Source organism: Narcine bancroftii, chromosome 10, assembly GCF_036971445.1.
Source record: "Narcine bancroftii isolate sNarBan1 chromosome 10, sNarBan1.hap1, whole genome shotgun sequence".
In the NCBI taxonomy this organism is placed as follows: Eukaryota; Metazoa; Chordata; class Chondrichthyes; order Torpediniformes; family Narcinidae; genus Narcine; species Narcine bancroftii.
In genome coordinates this window covers 21,781,032-21,803,290 of record NC_091478.1, presented here as the reverse complement: position 1 = coordinate 21,803,290, position 22,259 = coordinate 21,781,032, and the positions used below count along the sequence as shown (strand labels likewise).

General features: G+C 40.9%; 1 protein-coding gene across 2 annotated transcripts in view; it reads right to left on the bottom strand.

Moving 5' to 3' along the window:
* Positions 1-5,530: 5,530 nt before the first annotated feature.
* The window catches only part of LOC138744268 (Fc receptor-like protein 5), a 51,645-nt gene continuing 34,916 nt past the window's right edge, over positions 5,531-22,259 (bottom strand). For both annotated transcript variants that reach the window (XM_069900101.1, XM_069900102.1), the window contains 7 exons: positions 20,317-20,421; positions 18,103-18,166; positions 15,648-15,757; positions 14,443-14,473; positions 12,892-12,998; positions 9,329-9,426; positions 5,531-6,095 (listed from right to left, as the gene is read on the bottom strand). In XM_069900101.1, the coding sequence (XP_069756202.1) occupies positions 6,075-6,095; positions 9,329-9,426; positions 12,892-12,998; positions 14,443-14,473; positions 15,648-15,757; positions 18,103-18,166; positions 20,317-20,421 (536 nt within the window). In that variant the 3' untranslated portion in view covers positions 5,531-6,074. The remainder of the gene's footprint in view (positions 6,096-9,328; positions 9,427-12,891; positions 12,999-14,442; positions 14,474-15,647; positions 15,758-18,102; positions 18,167-20,316; positions 20,422-22,259) is intronic.

Genomic DNA, 22,259 nt, shown 5'->3' with positions numbered 1-22,259 from the left:
TGTTGCTAAATTTAAGCTCATCACACATTGTTTGTACAGATATCTTGCTGGTGTTTTGATTTAGAAATTACCATCTATTAAGCCAAATGGAAGAAAAATGGACCCTAGATAGGTTTCTAGCCATTGACATACTTTCCAAATAATTGTTGCATGACAAAAAGTAAAGCAACAACCCCTACCCCAGATCTCATTGTGGAAATGGCCAAGTAGTTTTGGTTGATCCATGTTAACTTCCTTACTCTTGCAGTTGTAGATGATCTGGAGGGTGGCCAGAGATGACACAGGGACATTGATAGTCGGCCAAGCTGGGCTGGAAGTGGCAGATGGAATATAATCTGGAGAAGTGTGAGGTGGTTCATTTCAGTAGGTCAAACTTGAAGGCAGAATACAATGTTAATGGGAGAACTCTGAGCAGTGTGAATTAACTGACAGATCTTGGAGTCTGTGTCAAAGCTGCTGCACGGGTTGATAGCGTTGTTAAGAAGGCGTGTGATATTTTGGCCTTCATTATCCATGGGTCAAGTTCAAGAGCTGTGAGGTAATATTAGTTAGACCCCACTTGGAATATTGAGTTCAGTTTTTGTCACTTCATTACAGGAAGGATGTGGATGCCATAGAGAGGGTGTAGAAGGATGCTGCCTGGATTGGAGAGCATACCTTATTAGGATAGATTGAGTGAAGTTGATTTTTTCTCTTTGGAGCAAGGGAGGATGAGGGGAGACCTGATAGAAGCATTGATTGTGTGGGTGGCCAGAGACTTTTTCCCAGGGGTGAAATGGCTACATGAGGGGCATATTTTTAAGGTGCTTGGGAGTGAGTACAGGGAGGATCTAAGTGGTTCGTTTTTCACACAGAGGATGGTGGGTGCATGGAATTGCTGCCAACTCCCAGGGCTGAAATGGCTACATGAGGGGCATAGTTTTAAGGTGCTTGGGAGTAAGTACAGGGAGGATCTAAGTGGTATGTTTTTCACACAGAGGGTGGTGGGTGCATGGAATTGCTGTCAACTACAGTGGTGGAGGCAGATACGATAGGATCTTTTAAAATAACTGAGGAAAATGGGAGAGTTACACAGTAAAGAAATTCTAGTCTGTTGTTAGAGTAGGTTATTAGGTCTGTGCTGTGGTGCAGATTTCTGTTATATGTTCTACTTTGAAATATATCAGTGGGATCCCATTCTTCCACTGAAAGAAGACCATTGTCTGGAACTTTTGTCCATGAAACATTTCCTCAGCCTGCATTGAAATGTCATCCGAGACTTTGTGCTCAATCCTCTGTGGGACTTGAATCCTTCTGCCTCAGAGGGATGCCACTAACCAAACCACTGTTGCCGCATTTGATGGAGTCCCAATAACCAGAATAGTTCTTGCCAAAACAGCAAATCTCTAATATTCACACAGAATTGGTCAACAAAAGAGAGATGGACTAGTAATTGCATTTCTAAGGTTTGAACAATGTTAGATCATCTGAACTCTCCCTCTCCCTATTTTGCAAATTGGGTTTAGAATTGTCTCCCCAATGAAGGGTCTCCGTGTTAGTGTTTAGGATCGGGTTCTGGACAAAGTCAGTAATTAGCAACGATGTTGATTTTGGAACTGTCTTGAATTAAGAAAGGTACTAGTGAACTGTTTTGGTCTGTACAACCCATTGTGTGCACTTGCATATGTTAAGCCAGTGATACCCTTGCAGATGATGTTAGGTTGTACAGTTTGCAGATTATCACTCCTTGAATGAAGAAGACTTCATTTGATTGAAATGAATGCCAGAATGGGAAAAAAACCCTACCAGAAAGATTACATATTGGTTGCGCTGATATTCTGAATGCCTAAAGTCCACCAATATTTCATAAGGCCCTAACACATGGGAACAGAAATAGGCTATTCAGCCTACTCCATTTTCCCACCCAGCCCCACTGCCCGGTCTTCTCCCCATAACCTTTGATGTCCTGGGTAATCAAGAACCTATTAATCTCTTTCTTAAATATGCCCAATGATGTGGCCTCCACAATTGCCTGTGGCAGCAAATTATACAGATCCACCATATCAAGTGGATTATATTCAGTAACTAATGTGCAGGTTATACATTAACAGTCCTTGTGTTAGCCACTTTGGGTAACATTTACACAATTCAAAGTATTCTAGAAACGAACGTATTCAGATGGTTACACAGCAACAAAAGGGACGGCTGTCTCCCTGCTTATCCATTCTAAGTTGGAGCGCAATTAAGTTACAAGACTAACTTTTGCCTGTAATGGTTCTATTTTCTCCACTGTCTGTTTCCCTCAGAAAAAAAACCTGTTGTTCAGCACAAGAATATCTGAATCCCTGAAATGAGTGAATTATAAATTAAATGCACAAAACAGTTTTCCGACCCTAATCTAAGTTCAAACATCTGTTCTGTATTTGATATGTAAGGTTGGATTATAATTTTTCATCACTAATTAAACAGTGCAATTTTCCAGTGTTTTTTCCTTTGACAACAGTTTATTGACCCTTGTCCCTTGAGATCTGGAGATTGACTATTTTACAGCTGAACAAATGATATGATGAGGCAGACAATCAGTTTTTTGAACTGTATCAGGTATAGGCTGCCTTATTTGAACTGCTGGATGAGGAATAGTGATAATATTTTATTGTCTGAAAACATTGTGACAGCTGGAGGACAAATGATGTAGAGTACAGAGCACACCCACTGATATTAAAATATATTTGTAGAATATTGGTTTTCTGTAGAAAATGCTCAATGCTTAAACATACAAATATTGACGAAGTATCACATTTTGTGATCTGATCAGACAGCTATCGGGCAGTATAACTTCTCACTGGAAAAAAAACACTTTTTTTTAGTTCAAATAGAGTTACTTTTAACAACAGTATGCCCCACATTTAAGCCATAAGATATAGGAGCAGAAGTAGGCTATTCAGCCCATCGAGTCTGCCCTACCATTCATTCATGATCTGATCTATTTACCCACTCAGCTTCACTGCCTGGCCTTCTCCGCATAACCTTTGATGCCATGGCTAATCAAGAATCTATCAATCTCTGCCCTAAATACATTTAATAACTTGGCCTCCACAATCGCCTGTGGCAACAAAATCCAGATTCACCATCCTCTGGCTAAAGAAATTCTTTGCATCTCTGTCTTTGAAATACAGGCTAAACAGACTCTGGTTTTTTGTGGCAGGAAGGGAAATCGAAGTGGGGAGAGTTTATTCAAACTTTCACTGTGACCCAAAACCAAATCCGACATGGTTCTTGTACTGAGGTGGAAGGGTCAGTGGTTGAAAGCACTTCATTCTCTACATTATGAAAAATGGTTGCTAGTCTGTGCCCCTTTTTAATAGAGTTTCTCTTGAATAAGGAGATTGCTGTTATTATTCACCTCGTACATGAATTCCACAGAAGTAGGCTTAATCAAAAGGAAGATCATAGCTTATGAGCTGGGTTTTATGTTGCTGGATATTGTCATTGGTCTTATTTTTATTTCATTATGTTTGGAAGAAAGCTCATTTCCTGAGATAGCCTACCATAAAAGCTTTGCTCCAGCCTTTTTATTTTGGCTCCCATTCCAGAGAATACCACTTTTGGCCAGTGTATTTATGTATGTGTGTGTAATTTTATAATTATATATTTTAGAGATGGACAAAGGACCAGGTGGGATCGGAAATTAGCATTGTTGACAGTGCAGTACAATCCGGTTTACTTTTGTCCTCCAGTCTCTGAGTGGGGCTTGAACTGCCAACCTCCTGATTTAGAGACAAAAGGGATGGAAACTGAAAAACCTGACATTTTACCATCATACGCTTTCGAAGGACACGTCAGGCAGAAATCTGATTAGAAGCTGTATTTAATATCAAAAATTGTAATCATACAAAAAAAATCCTGAGGAAGCCAATTCCTCAAAACTGCCAATGCTAGGGGTGTGCAACATCCTTCTACGAAAATCTCCATGGGTGTTCTAGCAAATGTATATTTTTGTCATCATTCTTTGACAGAAGAATGTATTGTCCATGCCTGTTTTCCCCTGAACTGAGTGCTTTCTCAAGCCTGTTAAGAGTCACTTTAGCATCTGGAGTTGTCCATAAGCTAGGCCAGGTACAGGTGACGCACCACCCTTATTGAAAGACGGATGGCTTTTTACAACAATGAGAAGCTGGAGGGACTCAGCAGGTACAGCAACATCTGTGGGTAGAAATGTTTGGTCAATGGGACCTGAAATGTTGATATCTGGAGAGACTCAGTGGGTCAGACAGCATCTGTGGGCAGAAATGAACAGTCATTGGTTTGGGTTGGGACCTTTTTCGAGACTAAAGTGTGGAGGGGAGATAGTAAACCTGAAGAAGAAGGGGAAAGGGCCTTTGAAAGGCAGCATTTGATATTCCCTACAACCCAACTGTTTGAACATTGAATTTTCCAGTTTCAGGTAATCCCTGCCCTGATCCGGTTCCATTGTTTCCATCTGTCCTTTACTGTTAATATTCTCCCAGCCCATTCTAGTACTCAACTTTCACTCACTCTCTCCCCTCCCCAGTGGTCCAAACTGCCTGGCCTTTCTTTCTAATCCATCTCTCCCACCTTTGTCTGTCCAGTATCCTTTTACCTCTTGGCTCCTCTGTATCCTTTCCTATTTCCTTATTTTATATCTCCCCAGCCCACCTTAATCTCAAAAAAGGGTCCTGACCCTAAATGATGATGGATCATTTATGTCCATAAATGCTGCCTTACCTGCAGAGTGCCTTCAACCTCTCTACTCCCTCACGATTCCAGCTTCTTGTCTCTCAAGAATTTTTCCATCTCTGCTCATTGCACACCATCAACAAGCCATCCTTTTCTCAATTTCATCAAGCTTTCACAACAGTGCTGCCTTTCAAATATTTAGGTCATCTGGATTATTCTGAGTTTTATCCTGTAATCATACAAGCACAAGTGTGCTGGTAACTTTCCAGTTGCACCTCTGTTCATGACGCAGTGAGGCTGCGTGACTTCTTGTTGGCATTAACAGTTAATGGCTGTTAATCAAAAGGTTGTGAGTTCAAGACCTATTCCAAATTCTTGAACTGGGAAATCTATGTTGGTCCTTTGTGAGATACCAATTGAGTACAGCATTATGGGGTGGGGGGGGGGGGGGTCACTATCTATCCATTGGATTACATGGAATGTTAAACAAAGGCCTGCTCCCCTCTAGCAGGTGGGTATGGAAGATCCCATGGCACAACTTCAGAGGAAGGCAGTGGAATTTTCCTTTGTGTTCTGTGTGGTATTTATCAGTATTTTAAAGAACAAGCTATCTGGGAGCTTGTTACCTTCTATTACAATGAATACAGTTCCAAGAGGTTTCATCTGCTGTAAAGCGCTGTGGGACATACTGCAGAAGTGAAGGTGGCAATGTAAACACAAGTCCTTCCAAAATCCCGCCACATTAAGAAGGCAGATCAACTGCTTCTCTATTTTTCAAAAAAAAGTGAAAATGCTATAATCTGAAACCAATTAGTCTTCATCCTCAACAGTTTGATTGAAGATTTTACTCACTGTAACTCAATGTTAATTAAATATTAAATTATGCACTTTGCTTTCCTAATGACATAAGATTTGCTTGGCATCTTTGATGAAATGCTAACTTTGTAATGGATTTCTAATTTTCCTTCAGAAGAAATGGAATTAAAAATGTAAATCAACTTCAAACGGAAAAGAGAACAATTAAAATGGCCGTGGAAAATAAACTTCACACCAATAACTTTGTAACTTAATTCTTCCCATTATACTGTTCCCCTAATTGCAGAATAAACAAGTTTGAACAGACTTTTTAATCTCTGGGGCTGTGATCCTAAAAGACAGTCGTAATGTACATTGAAAGCAAACTATATATAAAACCGCTGTGAGTTAGCTAACACTCTAGACAACGCGAGAAAGAGTATTCATGTTGCAAACTGGCAGGATTTTCATGCGGTTTCCTGTTCAAACGTTAAGATGCCAATTAGTGTCGTTTGAAGCTGGGCTGCAGCTTGTGTCACGGTTTTCTTGGCTTCCTTGAAACTTGTGCTTGTGTCGTTTTCCTGAGAAGGAACATTTTGGAATCACATTCTTCGTGGCGGAACCTAACATATCAAGAAGACAGAGCTTTAACTTCATCTGAATGCCAAGTTGTATAGCGGTGATGAAGACAGTTTAGTGTGCAGTTTTGCACTCCAAGATCTTAGATGCCACAAAAATGAGATAAGTCAAATCCTGGAGTTGGATAAGCTATTTTTCTTGGATGTTTGGGTATTTTACATGAGCCAGATATTACAGAAACACACAGCTGTGGGATGTAGGAAACAGGACTGGATGAAGGATCATTAAGAAGGAAAATTAAGAAGACAGAGGGTTGCTGTGATCAGGAATACCCTGCTTGCAACAGGTGCAAACACCAATTCAATAATGGTTTGGATTATGCCAAGGGAATAATAGGAGCAGCTGCAGTGTGTGTCAGTGTGGTCCTGTCTTCAATGAGACTTCAATGAGGAGCACTTTGGAGACAAAATACTGATGCCCAACCCCAGACTGAGTCGAGGCAGGGTCCTAATTTTGTTGAGTCCAGAGGGGGTTATTGATCAAGCTGAATTTAAAGGCCAGATGCACTTTATCTTTAATCCCTTCATCTTTATACAAATCACAGCTGGTAAACCTGCCTCGGCCCCATTCATTTAAACAGGGCTACGGACCTTCATTAACAGAGTGTTTAATTCCATTCCATTTACTTTACAGAAATTGGTATCATTAATATTAATTATTTTAAATGTATTTTGCTTATTTTTCATTTATCACTAATTGTCTCTGATTTGGGGAAAGTGCAGGGTTGAACCCTGTGGACCACTATCACAGCATCATAGAGCTAAACATGGAATCATTCCCTTTTGCTCAACACATCAAGCTGACCACATTGCCCATCTGAGCTCATCCCATTTGCCTGTATTTGGCCCATTTTCCTTTGGATCTTCCCTATCCATGTATCTGCAGCTCCCTCTGGCAGCTGATTCCATGTACTCACCACTCTGTGTGGAGAAGCTTCCCCTCAAGGTCCTTTTAAAAATTTCCCCTCCCACCTTAAAACCAGTTGTTCTCAACTTTTTTCCCCACTCACATCCCTTACTTCAGAGTATCTATGTCATTGTTCTAATCTTAGATGCTGGGGGAAAGATTGACCTTATTGATGCCCCTCTTGATTTTATAAACCCCTATAAAGGCAATTCCCTCCTACACTCCTGAGAAAATGTCGCAGGGTCTCCAGTCTCTCCTTATTACTCAAACCCTCCAGTCCTGAAAATCCAATCCTTGTGAATCTTTTCTGCATTCTTTCCAGCTTAATGACATTTTTCCTAGAATCAGAGTGGCCATGAAGCAGCAAGACCACCGTGTCACTGGGAGTAGTGTGGCTATTAAAGGTAATACAATTGCAGGCATCCTGGGACTGGGCTCAAGCGTAGATCAGCCCAGTAACTGGGAACAAGATCAGTAGCTGAAACAAAGATAACAATTACCAGGGAAGACAAAATACTTCACTCTGGGCTTTATGGTTCAGTGGTTTACTTTTGTCTGTATCAAAACTGTAATTAAGAATATCAAGAAAGTATGCTTTAGAAAAATACATGATGAGATGGGTACTCAAGGGAAAATGGAATTACGCCCCTCAGTACAGAAGCATATTTATTTGGTATAATAGATGGGCTTTTCTGTCTGTCTGACTGATGATGCATTTAATCTATGTTGGCTCAGATTGATAGGCGAAACTTGGGACAGAAAGGGGCATAAGAAGAATTGATGCCAACATTGAGTCAAATTAAGTATCATCTCTCCAGCTGCAGGAGGTTAAGGATACATTCAATATTTGAATACTAAATAGCTAATAAAATTATGATGGGTATAGGTAGAGTAAATGCAAGTAGCCTTTTTCCACTGAGGTTAGGTGAGATACAAACCAGAGGGTGAAGGGTGGAATTGGAAAAGTTTAAGGGGAACATCAAGGGTAACAATTTCAAATAGAGTCAAGAGAGGGTGGAACAAGCTGTCAGCTGAAGTGGTGACTGCAGACTCAATTTTAATATTTAAGAAAAAATTAGCCAGGTACATGAATGGGAGGAGTATGGAAAGGGTGCAGGACAGAATAATAGTTCTCTGCGGTAATGTTCTATGGTTCAGATTTTGGATTTATTGTCAGAGTACATACATAACATCACATACAACCCTGAGATTCTTTTTCCTATGGGCCAGGCCGAATGACCACTTATCAGTGGTGCAAAACAACCTGTAAACAATGTACACAGGTAGACAAATGTAAACATCTGTCCGTGCAATACAGAGAAGAAAGAAAACAACAAAGACCAAAGTTAAGAGTCCTTAATGAGTCTCTGATTGAGATTGTTGTTGAGGAGTCTGACGGTGGAAGGGGAGCAGCCTGCTCCTGAACCTGGCATTTACACAGACATTTAAATCTGAAGATTTTAACAATAAATTGCAAAACATTTCTAAGTTCAGCACTCTGCCTAAAAAATAAAATCTGAAGGCCTTCATTCTAAAATGTTTCAAGCTACCGGTAATTGAATTCACTTGTTATTTATCCTTAATTAGCTTTGCCCTTCATATTTCCCGAAAGATCCATCAGGTACTTTTTTTTTCCTCTCAGGTGCTATCCAGAAGTGAAATCAGTAAATCGTTGATTATTCTAATATAACTGAAATTCTTCAAACTGTTATTAAGAAAAAAAACATTTCTAAATTTCACCCTCTCAGGTTAAATCACCTATTTTGATTCCTGGAAATCAACCTGCTTTGAAACAGCATCACAGAAGCCCATTCTGAATTACACACTGGTGAATTTTAGGGAGTAATTTAAAATATGCAAATAACTTTTTTTGAGTCAGAGAGAACTAAAAGTGTAGGTTTTAGTTGTGATTTGATTCCTTCAATCTCAGCATAAAACATGGAAGAATATTACTTTACTTTGGCTTGGCTTCCTGGACGAAGATTTATGGAGGGGGTAAAAAGTCCACGTCTGCTGCAGGCTCGTTGATGACTGACAAGTCCGATGCGGGACAGGCAGACACGGTTGCAGCGGTTGCAAGGGAAAATTGGTTGGTTGGGTTTGGGTGTTGGGTTTTTCCTCCTTTGTCTTTTGTCAGTGAGGTGGGCTCTGCAGTCTTCTTCAAAGGAGACCATTATATATTGAATATATAGTGCTTTTAAGCCCACTTATTTTGTTCTGGGTTTAAACAATTAGTAGATACCAATACTGTTGCTTTTTAACTCATGAATTCTGTGCGACTGGATATTTAACACTGATTTTGTAGACTTACATCATAAATTTCATCTGGATCTCTTTCTATCGGAGTGCTGGGTATATTCAAGCAGAGGGAAGCAGGAACAGCGTACGTTGAATCCAAAGCTGTAGTATCTGCATTAAAAAAAAACCAATATTCAGGAGTTAAACAAGAAGGCCTGCAGATGCTATGGTTGAGTCTAACACACATATTGTACTAAACATATCAGTCTTTGATGGAGAAACTCAGCAGGTCATGCATCATCCATAAGAAGTGAAGGGTAACCAATATTTTGGGCCTGAGCCCTCTATCAGGTGGGGTGAACAATATTCAAGAAACCCAGAGACATCCAGGATAAGGCAATCTACTTGAGTTATGTAAAAATGGAGGAACTCGGATGGTCTTTTCAGCATCTCCAGGAGACGTTTCAGCCTGAGGCCTTCTTCAAAGAATAAGCCAGAAGTAGGAAATCTCAAAGTCTCAGAATTCAAACAATGGGGAGGAATCCAGACCAACAAAAGGTGTTAATTGGGTATGATAAGTGATGAGGTAAGAATTTATCATGTGAAAGGAGGTGGAATGAGATAGGGAAGGTCAACAGGGGAAGAAAGGTGTGGGGGGGGGGGGGGTTTAATGAAAGCGAGAGAACTCTATATTAATGTCATCCGCTTGGAGGGTGCCCAGTCGCCTTGAAGAAGGGATCAGGCCCGAAACGTCATCGATATATATATTTGTCTCCAATTGGTGCTGAAAAGACCAACTGATTTCCACCAGCATTTCGGTGTGTTTTTATTACAATCACAGTATCTGCGGACTTTTGTGTTTCACCCCCACCCCTTTGCCTATTTGAGTTATGGTATAATTGCACCCTTGATTATTCATTTGCTTCACTGTGGCCACAGAGTCCATCATTCCCGAGATTCCCTGTATCCACTTGCTATGGCTACTTCAACAGAAGCTCCTGATCTCTTCTACAAAAATAGGACAAGGGCACTACAGGAACACACATTTCTGTGTTCAGACATAGAAAACATATCAGTCTTTCAATAATGCTGCATCAAAACCCTGGCATTCCTAATCCTACAACCCATTGCAAATGCTGTTAACAGGGCTGCAGTAGTTCAAACACCATAATCTTAAAGGCCAAGTATGAGTATTATAAATGGTGTCTAAACAAAGACACCTACATCTCACAGAAGACCTAAAATATACAAGGAGATCAGTAGATAAATTTGCATTGAATCATAACAAATGACTTTGAAGTAGTAATTGGGACCTCCAGGTCTGAAAATTAATTGACAAAGTTAGTTCGCAGTCTTTTGTACTCTTGTTACACGTCTTCATCTCTCAGTCTATTTTGTAATTGTTCTGCAAATTTTCGTGCTTCCTCTAGATCCGAGAATAGTCTGTTTTGCTGTCCTGGAATAAATATTTTCAATACCGCTGGATGCTTTAGTATAAATTTATACCCTTTCTTCCATAAAATCGCCTTTGCTGTATTGAACTCCTTTCTCTTCTTCAGGAGTTCAAAACTTATATCTGGATAAATGAAGATTTTTTGCCCTTTGTACTCCAGTGGCTTAACTAATTGACAAAGTTAATGACATGCTGCTTCTATTGGGGAGGAAGTAATGAAGAGAATGTTATAGAAAGGCCAACATGGCCTGTTTCCGCTCCGTAAATGGTTATATGGTTACACGTAGCTTTGAACAGACCCAATTTTGAATGCTGCGTTCAGTTCTATGTACAATACTGAAGGCAAAATATTTTAGCCTTGTTAGGGGGTGGGGGGAGGGGGTTCTTAGGAGAGTTGCTGTGGTGGAAATCAACCAGCATTTATACAAGGCTAAAACTATAAGAACAATTTGCAAAGAGTACAATTGCAACTTCTTGAGCACTGAAGGTTGAAGGTGAGTTTATTTTTCAGGTGGACAAAATGGAATGTGAATGAAAGTCTCTATAGAAAGGGAAGGAGAAATCTGGAACGTTTCCCTCAAAGCTATAGAGGATGGCAATTAATTGAAAATGTAAAATATACAGGGAAATGGATGCAATACAAATAAAGGGCTATGGGTGTGAGGTAGGGAAGGATTAGATTGATGTGGAACAGGTTTACATGAGCTGAGGGCCTGTACTGTGCTGTAATATTCTGTGTAAAATCTGAAAGATAGCTAAAGGGATTAAAATGGTTATATGGATTAGAGATCTAGTGGAAAGAAAGAATTAGTTCATGTGACTGAATGGTCAACTTTCTGATGTTATTAAAACTTTCCCAATTAGATAAGTATTATTTCCTGTAGTGGCTTAAATTAATATTTTGCATCATTTCTGCAACACCAGTGCAGATCCTTCATTTAGGACACTGGCCACCAATCCTTGAAGATTCCTTTCTTCCCTGCGGTATGCCTTGCCAAGAAATGGCGGTGGGTTCTCTGTTCATGAAATTCTTTGAAACTGTCTCTACTGCCTGATCTCAACACTAATCCTCTTGCCAACACATTCACTGCCAACAAAGAACAGGAAGAGACATCCAGACTGACTCAGGGTGTGCAATAGCTGGGATAGTCTATGAGTACAAGTAAAAACCCAAAAATGTTGCAGGAACTCAGCAGGTCACAGAGCAATATTTTGGGGCAGAGCACTACCCTGAAGAAGGGCTCAGGCCCAAAGCATTGGTTATATATTTTTACCTTCTGCAGATGCTAGGTGACCGACTCAGTTCCTCAGCATTTTTGCGCTTTTACTATAATCGCATCATCTGCAGACTTTTGTGTTTCACTCAACATTAAAATATATCAGTATTATACATCTCTCCTTCTGCTCTAATGCGGCTCCCACTCTAATCGCTACTGCCATCTCCCACTCTCACCATCTCCGCAATCTCCCCACTCTTTTCTCCAGGTATTTTCTCTTTCTTCCCTTTCTGTTGTTCCTGTTTCCTCTTCTTCTTATCTCTTTGACTTTTGCTTGCCCTGCCCAATTATCTTCTAACTCAGCACTTGGATTTGACTCACCCTGTGCACACGAGTTCACCAATAGGAACCTTGAAGGTCAGTCAAGAAAACAACAACTAAACACCCAAATTTGTTTTTTCTCCCCCCATGTATGATACAACAGATCAGCCCAAGATGCAGCAATGTTTGAGGAAAATGCTTATCACTACTCTCAGTCATCTTATGTCCAGATTGGCAATGAACAATACCAGTGGATGTCCGCTTAAGGTGAATGAGGGAAAGTTTAGGGAAGGCGCTTTTCTCAGAGAGTGGTGGGTTCCTGGAATGCATTGCTGGGGGTGGTGGTGGAAACTGGTACAATAGGGATGTTTTAAAAACTCTTAGGCAAATGGATATCAGAAAAATGGAGGATTATGGGCTAAGGGACAACACAGTGGGTGAAGAGCCTGTATTGTGCTATAATGTTCAATAGTCTATGTTGTGTGTTCTTTAGTTGAAATCAAAGTATTTTGCTCATTTATCTTGACCTTGCAATTCCTAGGGAAGGTCTTCACTACAATCCAACTGTCTCGAAGCTGTACATTTATGCTCCAGTTGCAAGAATTGTTTAACCATTTTTTTACTTCAGAGTGTAATCTTGCTTACCCATTTCTTTGATGGATGGCTTGGGCTTTGGTAGAACAGATGGTTGTAGGATGTTACTCATGTATTTCTGGCTTTCATTCATCCGAAGTACATTGTATTGATAATTCCTGTGTGGATCAAGAGGAGGGAACAAGGTAAATGTCAAAAATCAGCACAGACAGACCATCGAGGGTTGTACTTCCTTAAGTACCTCGAGCAGTTAATTCAGGAGTTCAGAGAATACTATCAAACTCCATAAATTTATTAAACATGCATAGCCGTCAATAATATGCAACTGCCAATGGAACAACTGCTTACTATGTGAAGAGGAGATGCAAAAGTGGAGTTTATAAAATGTGAGGGATAAGTGTGAAAACTTAAGGGTGAGGTCCTTGCATGTTGATCATAGTATGACCTTCAGAACAATTTCTTCCCCACTATTACCCTACATATTTGCATCCTATGCTTTCAATGGACCTAGACCTCACTTGTTTGGCTCTGTCTGGTCCACACATCTCTGGCCTAACCGATGCCAAAGTAAAACTGGATTCTCCTTGATGCCAAGCCACCAAAAACCTAAAGGTCGTTGTAAAGTGCAACTGTTTGACTCAACGTTTTTGGAACGGCAAGTGCTGATGCTCATCTTTTACTCATTTCTCATGACGATAAATGGTTGGCCAATCTACACAGGCCTGTTAGATAGGAGAACATCTCCTCTACCCATTAACATTGTGGCAAGTTCCTTGCAAGATGAGCAGGGAAAGAGAAAAAGGAGAAAGAAAAACTTTTATTTAGAGACTTCACAACCTCAGAGTGCTCCAAATACGATGTGTATTGAAGTGCGTTGCTCCTCTGTAAAAGCTCCTTGTCCCTCAATGAGAATGCTTTACTGACATCTAGTGTTGGCATTGTATGATCCCCAAGGCCAGCAAGATATACTGTAAAGCTGCTCAAATTTAAAAAAGTAACTAATCTTTGCCTGCTACTCTCCACTAGTCCTGAGCCTGCACTGAACAAAATATTAGCTTTGACCAGACTTTAGGGAGCTCCATTTATTAAGTCAAACGGTGACCAGCCAAATTCAGCTTTACATAAAGACAATAGGACTTGGATCATCCTCCACCTTCTGGTGTCTTGGTTCTGCCCTATTCCCCAAGAGATCAGGGGCTAATTAGAGCTTTTGTCATACAGTTTCACACCAAAGAAGCAGACCCTTCAGCCCTATGTCATGCTAGAGCAGTTGCTTACCTAAGCTAGTTCCATTTGCTTGTGTTCAGTCCACACCCTTCCCAACTTTTCCTTTCCCAAACCTGTCTAAATGTCTTTTAAATATTGTAATTGTACCCTGTGCTTGGTTGGGGAGTTTTAAATGGGAGTGGAGGTGGGTATGAACATTTCTCCATGTATCATACTGGAATGTAACCTTGAAGATATCCTCTGTGCATTCCAAGTGAAAATAATGTAAATTAGTAGCAACAGTTGCATTTATTAACCCTTTCGTGTAAGAGTGTTTAACCCATGGCTAGTGCTAAATGAGTTTTCTAAGGATAGAGAGGTACAACAAGCACTTACCAAGATGACGCCTCCATCTTCTCTCGGAGCACTGAAAACAATGAATTAATATCAGTCAAACATTGGTTAGTTAACCTAGAATGGTCATGTTTTTTCTCAAACACCCACACAGCTTCCACAAATGAGAGTTGATTGCAATATTTAGCAATTTAATCCAGTCCTCTGTAGCCTGAGAATGATACTTCCAAGTGGGCTAAAAACTTTGGGTTTAATTTACGCTGCTATTTTAAATGCACTCATTAACATGATCAAGTAAATTGCTTTCCAAGTTATTTTAGTCTTGTTAATCTAGGTGCAATGACAGCCACACATCAATTAAATCAAGGACTGTACTGGGACCAGTAATCTGTTGATTATATTAACATGAGTGAATTCAAATTTTCCCTGGATAATTTTAGGTGAGGTACAAAAAAAACTCTGCATAGTGAGCGATTTGCCACCTTCTTATTGTAGGATGCGATGAATTTATTGCACACATTAAATGTCAAAGGTTTTCACAGTAAAATTAGCAGGCTTTTCACATTGTGGCACGGTCCTTTCGCCTAACAGTGCTGGCAGTCCCAACATTACATCAGGGTTCCGTTCTTGAGAACTATTCGCAAACTGAATTTTCCTTGTCAGAAATAATCCCCCACCCCAAAAACCAAGAAATGTGAGTTATTACAACCTGATGTATGAACTTAGAAATTCTGACAAAATACTTACAGCAGTTTTGCCAGCAAATTTAAAGTATAACGCTAATGACTGTTAATGAATTGAATTTCCATTTAAAACTATCCACTGTAATTATATTGCTAACTGTAGATTCTCGACTGGTTCTGATTCCAGTCTTAACTAATATTTGAACTAAGAGTCTCTATGATGTTTTTGATTGCTGTTTGTTCTTGGGAAGAAATATGATACAATTTCCTTGTGGGATGGTAATATCTCCAGGCTTCTTTTTAATTTTGGGCAAACATAGATATGGGATGAACAACATCCTCAGATTTCTCTGCATACGATTGTAGGTTATTAATAAAGGAAGAAATTTGCATGGGAGAAGAAATTTCAGTGTCCTTTGCAGTGATTTTTTTTTATTTCAAAAGGATAAAAGCAGCTAACATTATTTTTTGATCTGGGAACATTTGCACAAGGTTAGATCTCTGCAAGTCAATTCTTCCGTAACCTGGCAATGCCTATATTCGGTACCTATCCATCATCCTTACCTGCAGCTTTTTTAAGGTCCTGAGCTTTGTCAATGTATGGTTCAACACTCTTACTTCCAGCCTTTGTGCTTTTTTGTTCTTCATTATTTCGAGATATTTTATGCCGGTTCCTTAATTATTTAGAGAAGTTTATTAGTTAGAAAAAGGCATTAATTACATTGTGATGTGACAGTACTGGTATCAGACAGCTTGATTTAGTGGAGTAGCATTACCACATAGCAGCTTGTCAGCTGAGCCTTCTATGAACACAACAGTCACTGTTTTAAGATAATTACTGTCGTGCAAATTACATACCATTGTAACAATCAGAACTTCGACTCAGGGAAAGCATTAATACAAGAAAAAATGAGTTTGCATGTTATATCAATATGCAAGAAGAAGAAATATAATTAAGCTTTGGGTTGAGGGGATCCCGCTGATGGTTCTGACCATCAGGGATCAAGAATAAAGATGGATTCTGACACCATGTTCAATTAACTTTTCTAGCATAGAGTCTCTCATTTAATTGAAAAGTACGTGATTAGCTTTAAACAGAAGGTTCTAAGGTTCTTATCTTCGTGGGCTGCTTAATTAATCCTAATTGCCATTCTCTGTCTCCCTATTTTGTGACCTTAATATTATTGGCAGCAGGAAATGTAGGCCCTTGGGTCCACTCCACTACCTAATGAGTTCATGGCTGATTCTCTCCCTCCATCTCCTCACCTAATCCCCTTATCTTTCGATTCTCCAAAATCTATTCATCTCGCTCTTGAGAATGTTGACTGGGCAGTGATAATGATTTATCGTCATATTCGTTGTTCACCGAAGTTCTTACTTGCAGCAGTTGAACAGATGCTTGTAAAGGAAAACTAAAATGGTAAACGTAATTGAATTAAAAACAAAATGCATGATAGACTGATAAATATTCACAATAATCCTAGTGCAAAAACAAAGTAATTTGTAATAGTGCAGAGAATTCTATTGTGCTGTAGGAGAAGTTCATGATCAATGTGACAAGCTGTTGATCTGGTAGCTGGTAGCTGTTGGAAAGAATCTGTTCTTGTACATCGTTCACTGAACCTAGATTAATTTTAAAATTTTATTTTTAAATTATTTATAACATGGTAGAAACTGATTTCAGCCATTGAAACTTGTACCAGCCCCATACATTTTGGAGGGTGGAAGGAAAATGGAAAACGCAGGGAAAACATAGATAGATCACGGGGAGAACAAACATAGGAAGTAGGAACAGGAGTAGGTCAAAAATGGCCCATCGAGCCTGCTCCACCATTCAATACGATCATGGCTGATCTAATTTATGACCTAACTCCACCTACCTGCCTTCTCCCCATATCCCCTAATTCCTCTCAAATCCTTACAGTCTAGTCACATTTGGGTCGCTGGCTGCCTTTTTTATTCAGGCACCTGTCTGTTTTTACTTAAACCTGATGAAGGGTCCAGGCCTGAAATGTTGATTACTCTTTACTTCCAATGGATGTTGCATGACCCCTGCTGAGTTTCTCCAGCACTTTGGTGCATTTCACTCTGTCCCAGCATCTGCCGATTTCCTTCAACTCCATTCATATGCTCCACTGTGAACTTACTTTGAAGGATGCTCACCCTGCAGTTGTTCTGCTCTTGACTTTGAAGGGAATTCTGTGAGAGCCTCTCTCACCGCTCCCCCTCTGTCATGTCTGCTGCAGGCTTAAGCCTAAAGTGCCTCATTTGGCTCTCTCTCTCTTGCTCTCTCTCTCTCTCTTTCTCTCTCTCTGGCTATCCGTCCTACAGGATGATGATGGTTCCTTTCAGTCAGTTTGTGGGGTTTGATATGTGCGTCCTGGAGTGGCTGTACAGATTGATCCTTGACAGGCCCTGAGAAGATACCCCACTCCTCAAAAAAGAACAGTGTGTGCATGAATGGATTTTAGATGAGTAGAGGGTTGCACAGGTCCAGACCCACCCTCTCGACAACCCCTTCCAGATCCAGTGGCATGATGAAGTCCAAGTCAGATGGGGTAGTTCTGTTGCAGTGAATGGTCAGACAGGGCTTTGATGCAAGGGATGTCTTTCTGCGCCTCATGGCACGTCTTTTACTAGATGGCTGTTGACCCCACGAGAGGGTTCGTCTGCCCCTAGATAGATCTTGTTTTTCGTCCTGTAGGGTGTCTAGCCACTCTTCCCACCAGGCAAGCCTGGTGGGTGAGCCTGTTTAGTCGGTAACCACCTGACTATGTGACAGGTAGTATTGGATTACATGGCACCAGTAGCACTCAGACGAGTGACCTGACCTTGGCTTTCTTCTGGACCATTAGAACATCCTTTGAAAAAACCTTTCACAGCAGTAGATCTGAAAATGAATTTAACTTGAGTTTTATACTTAGAAAGGAACTATTTTCTGCATCTTGTATTGAAGCTGGATTATGCTATTTTGTATGGCCACATACTTTAAGGATTTATATTTCTTATTGTCACTCACTCCGAAATGTTTCTTGACAAGTTGTTGCTTTTACTTTGTGGTTTTGTCTTCTTGTTTCTTTGTACTGTTCAAAAAAAAGTTGAAAATCATTTTAAATATCAAACACACCAACAAAAATCCAACTATCTGTAACATAACACGCAGAATAAGTAACTGACATTGACATAAGAGGGACAACAGGAGGAAACTGATCCTGACGCAAGTGGGAGAAGAGGTGACTGATACTGACATTTCTGCAGCAGAAGGTAACTTATATGGACATTAATGGTGGAGGAATTAACTGATACTGACATACTGGTGCATTACTGTGTCGAGAGCTAATGACACCAACTGAGTCAATACAATGGGGCACCTAATACTGGAAAACTGACACAGGAAGTCAATGACAATATTCCTTCACTATAGAGAGTAGCAGATACCGTATTCTAATGACCATCTTTTCACCTATTTGGAAGTTCCTGGTATTCAGCAAGAAATACTCCAGGTATTTCAGGAAGTAACCACATGAAGCCCAGTGATCCAGGGATTAAAATAAAGTATGTCTGTAACCCAGGAAATTAGAGGGAGCAGCAAAGTGAAATTGAGAATAAAAAGTATTTCTGCAGTCTAAGGAGTTGTAGAAATAGTGAACAGTCCATAGTAACAGGGCTGTGGGATGAATACAAGGCATTTTTGGCACCCTTCCCAATTTATATTTTTCCTGGTGTTCATTGTTTTGCATACATCTCTGAAGTATGTTGGGATGCAGTTCTAGGATAAACATGTACCGCATATTTCGGCATACAAGTCTACCCCCATTTTCAGCCTGGTTTTATGGTACATCTAGTGTATAAGTCGACCACCATTTTTCAGGCTGTCTGGGCCTCCCAGAAACAACCCCAAAAATTTTTAAAACACCCCAATCGCCAGTAACAAAGCTGTAAATTAAGTTAAAAACCCTCGGGCAACCAGACAGCAATGGCAATGGCCCATGGAGCTGGAGCGGCAACATCATGCTCCAGGTGGGAGCGGAAACCTTGGCCTACCAGGCAGCAATGGCAACAGCCCATGGAGCTGAAGCCCTGACACTTTGCTCCTGGCAGGAGCAGGAACCTCGGCCTACCAGGCAGGAGCGGAGACAGTGGCTCAGGATCTAAGATAGGAGTGATTATGGCGGTACCCAGCAGTTGGGAGGTGGGGAGGTGCTTCCTGCATCGACTTATATGCCTAATTGATGTTTTTTTCCAAGAAATTAAGGTCTCAAAAGTTTAAGTCAACCCGCACCCCCCCCCCCACCACCTTGAGAAATTTTTTTAGAGTTTCACAACTTAATAAACACCGAAATATGCGGTAGCTTTTATATGTTAATTTATGTTTCTGGCAGCTTTTACTACTTTCCCTCTTCCTGAGTAAAATTGACCATGATGATAAATGCATCTTTGATATCTCTGTTAACATTACCGTGGTGGTTCCTATACAAAAGGATGGATTGGTGGGCTCCCCAGACACGTACAGTGTCCTGGTGATGAATGATGATGGGGAGGGAGAGGGGTAGCCAGCCTTGCCCATGGCATTTAGGAACATAGGAAGTAGGAACAGGAGTCGGCCAAAAATGGCCCATCGAGCCTGCTTCGCCATTCAATACGATCATGGCTGATCTAATTTATGACCTAACTCCACCTACCTGCCTTCTCCCCATATCCCCTAATTCCCCGAATTTACTGCTGTGTGTCTACATAGCACAAGCATTTAAGGTGGTGGTCTCTGCTCTCTGAAACCAGAGGTGGAGCTTCTCACCTGTTCCTGATGAGAATAATTCACTGAGCCACAGGCTTGTGCCATTGCCAGCCGAAATTGAAGTTGCTAGCAGTGTCTGTTGCTACTCTAGTACTGTTTCTACAAGCAAGGAGCAGGGATCAATCCATCCATAATTGTTAAGAACTGCCTCTCCCTCCCCACTATCATTCACCACCAGCAAGCTGTGTGTCTGGGGAACCCACCAATCAGTCTATTTGTATATGTTGTTAATGCCATCGGGGGATAAAGAGATGGGTCACAGTCTGGCTATTTTCTGCAGACAGCAATCTTCAAGATGATTCAGTGTTTTCTTCAGTGATTTTGTTATTGGGATCATTAATTATAGAGAGGGAAGAAATTTCTCTTGCAACATTGCATTACAACTGGAAATACTAACCGGTCCCCTGAACAGTGCACCAGATGGCGCTGTTGACATACCTTTGAGAAATAGAACCACTACCCCTGTCAGCAACAGAATGAACAGACTGATTCCAACCCCACTGGCACTGCGGACTAATATCTGCGAATCCTGAGCTGCGTGCCCTGGCAAAGATTAAAAAACAGGCATATCAGAGGAGCCACCAGTAAGTTTCTAATAAGAACTGCACTAGTAATAAAGTTAATACCACACCACTGTGAGCAAAACAGGAGGGAGAAATGCAGCATTGGTCATGCCTCTCGAGCAGCCATTCTCAACAGGGGTCACATGGCCCCCCCTAGGGTCCACGGCACATACAAGAGGGGCCACAGACTGAAATCATAAGCTATTTCTTAGTGTAATTTATGTAGTCAGTAGGAGAGAGAAATCTGGAAGAAACCAGCTAAATAAAACTGTTTACTGGGAAGAGGGCCCACAAACTTTGAGCAGGGTCATAAAGGGGCCATAGCAAACAAAAAAAGGTCGAGAATGGGTGGTCTAGAGGAAGGATTTGGAAAGTGTTGATGAAGAGAGTGGTAAAACCACTCTAATGCATAATTATCTGGTCAAGCTGGTTGTACCTGTGTCCCCTCCTCACAGGGTGATGCTGCACAGCCCCCTGCAACTCAATGCAGGACAACCAAACAGTAGGGATAAGCTATGTTCTCAAGTAAATTAAAGCCCATTGGTTTCTCCACAATAGTCTCTTCACATATCTTTCATTGCCACTTTGTAGCTTGTACAGCCCACTGAATCAGAAGAATCCTTTTCTCACTACTGTCCCTGTATCACCTCCCTCACACATTCCATAGAACTATAAAACATTACCACACAGAAACAGGCCCCTTCAGCCCTTCTAGTCTGTGCCGAAGCATTTTTTGCCTAGTCCCACTGACCTGCACCCGGTCCATAGCCTTCTATATTTCTTCCATCATGTACCTGTCTAAATTCTTCTTAAATGTTAAAATTGAGCCCGCATTCACCACTTCAGCTGGCAGCTCGTTCTACATTTCCACCACTCTCTGTGTAAAAAAGTTGCCCCTTATGTTCCCCCTAAACTTTTTTCGTATACTCATGTACCAATCACTCCCTGTGTAAATAAGTTCCTCCTTATGTTCCCTCTAAACTTTTTCATGTACTCATGTACCAACTCACTGCCAGTCTCCATCAGTGGTACTAAGCAGGAGATAGTGGACAGCTTTGAGTTCCTTGGGGTACTTATCCTGCCTGCTCCAATGGCTGAGAAAGTGCACTAATGCCTCTATTTCCTCAGAAGGCTGAGGACATTTGGCCTGTCACTGGCATTCCTTAACAATGTCTACAGGTGAACCATTGGAAGCACCCGATCAGGGGGCATCACTGCATAATATGGGAACTGCTCCGACCTGGACCGCAAGAATCTGCAGAGAGCTGTGTACGTGCCTCATGCAATGACATAAATTCCCTCTTTTGACTATCTACAACTCCAAGTGCCTTGGAAAAGCAGCCAAACATATTAGAAAACTCATCTCAACCTCTTCACCCCTCTCCTGTAGAAAATAAGATTCATGAGTATGAGAACATGTACCAACACATTCAAGGAAGTTTTGTTCCCTGCTGTTACAGATTTCTGAATAAACCTAACAACAGTAAAATTATGTTGCCTTTGGTTTGTAACATTTAATGTCTCTCTGTAACTCCGAACTTCTCCACTGTGTCTTATTTGTACTATGTTTGAGACAGTTAGTTGGACTGCTCGCAAAACAAATTAGCACTGTATCTTACTGCATGTGACAGCAAGCTTGAACTTCACTCTGTGTTCAAGGGTTCATGGGAGCCAGATGGGGAGTCTAGGTGACCCCTGTTCAAGAGTGAAAGAAGTTTACCAAGTGCAACCAGAAGTTTCTCACTCAGGGTGAAGAGACCGGTTTAATTCCCCAAGGGAACCACAGTGGCCACTAACTTATCAGTCCTGGCCCAACCT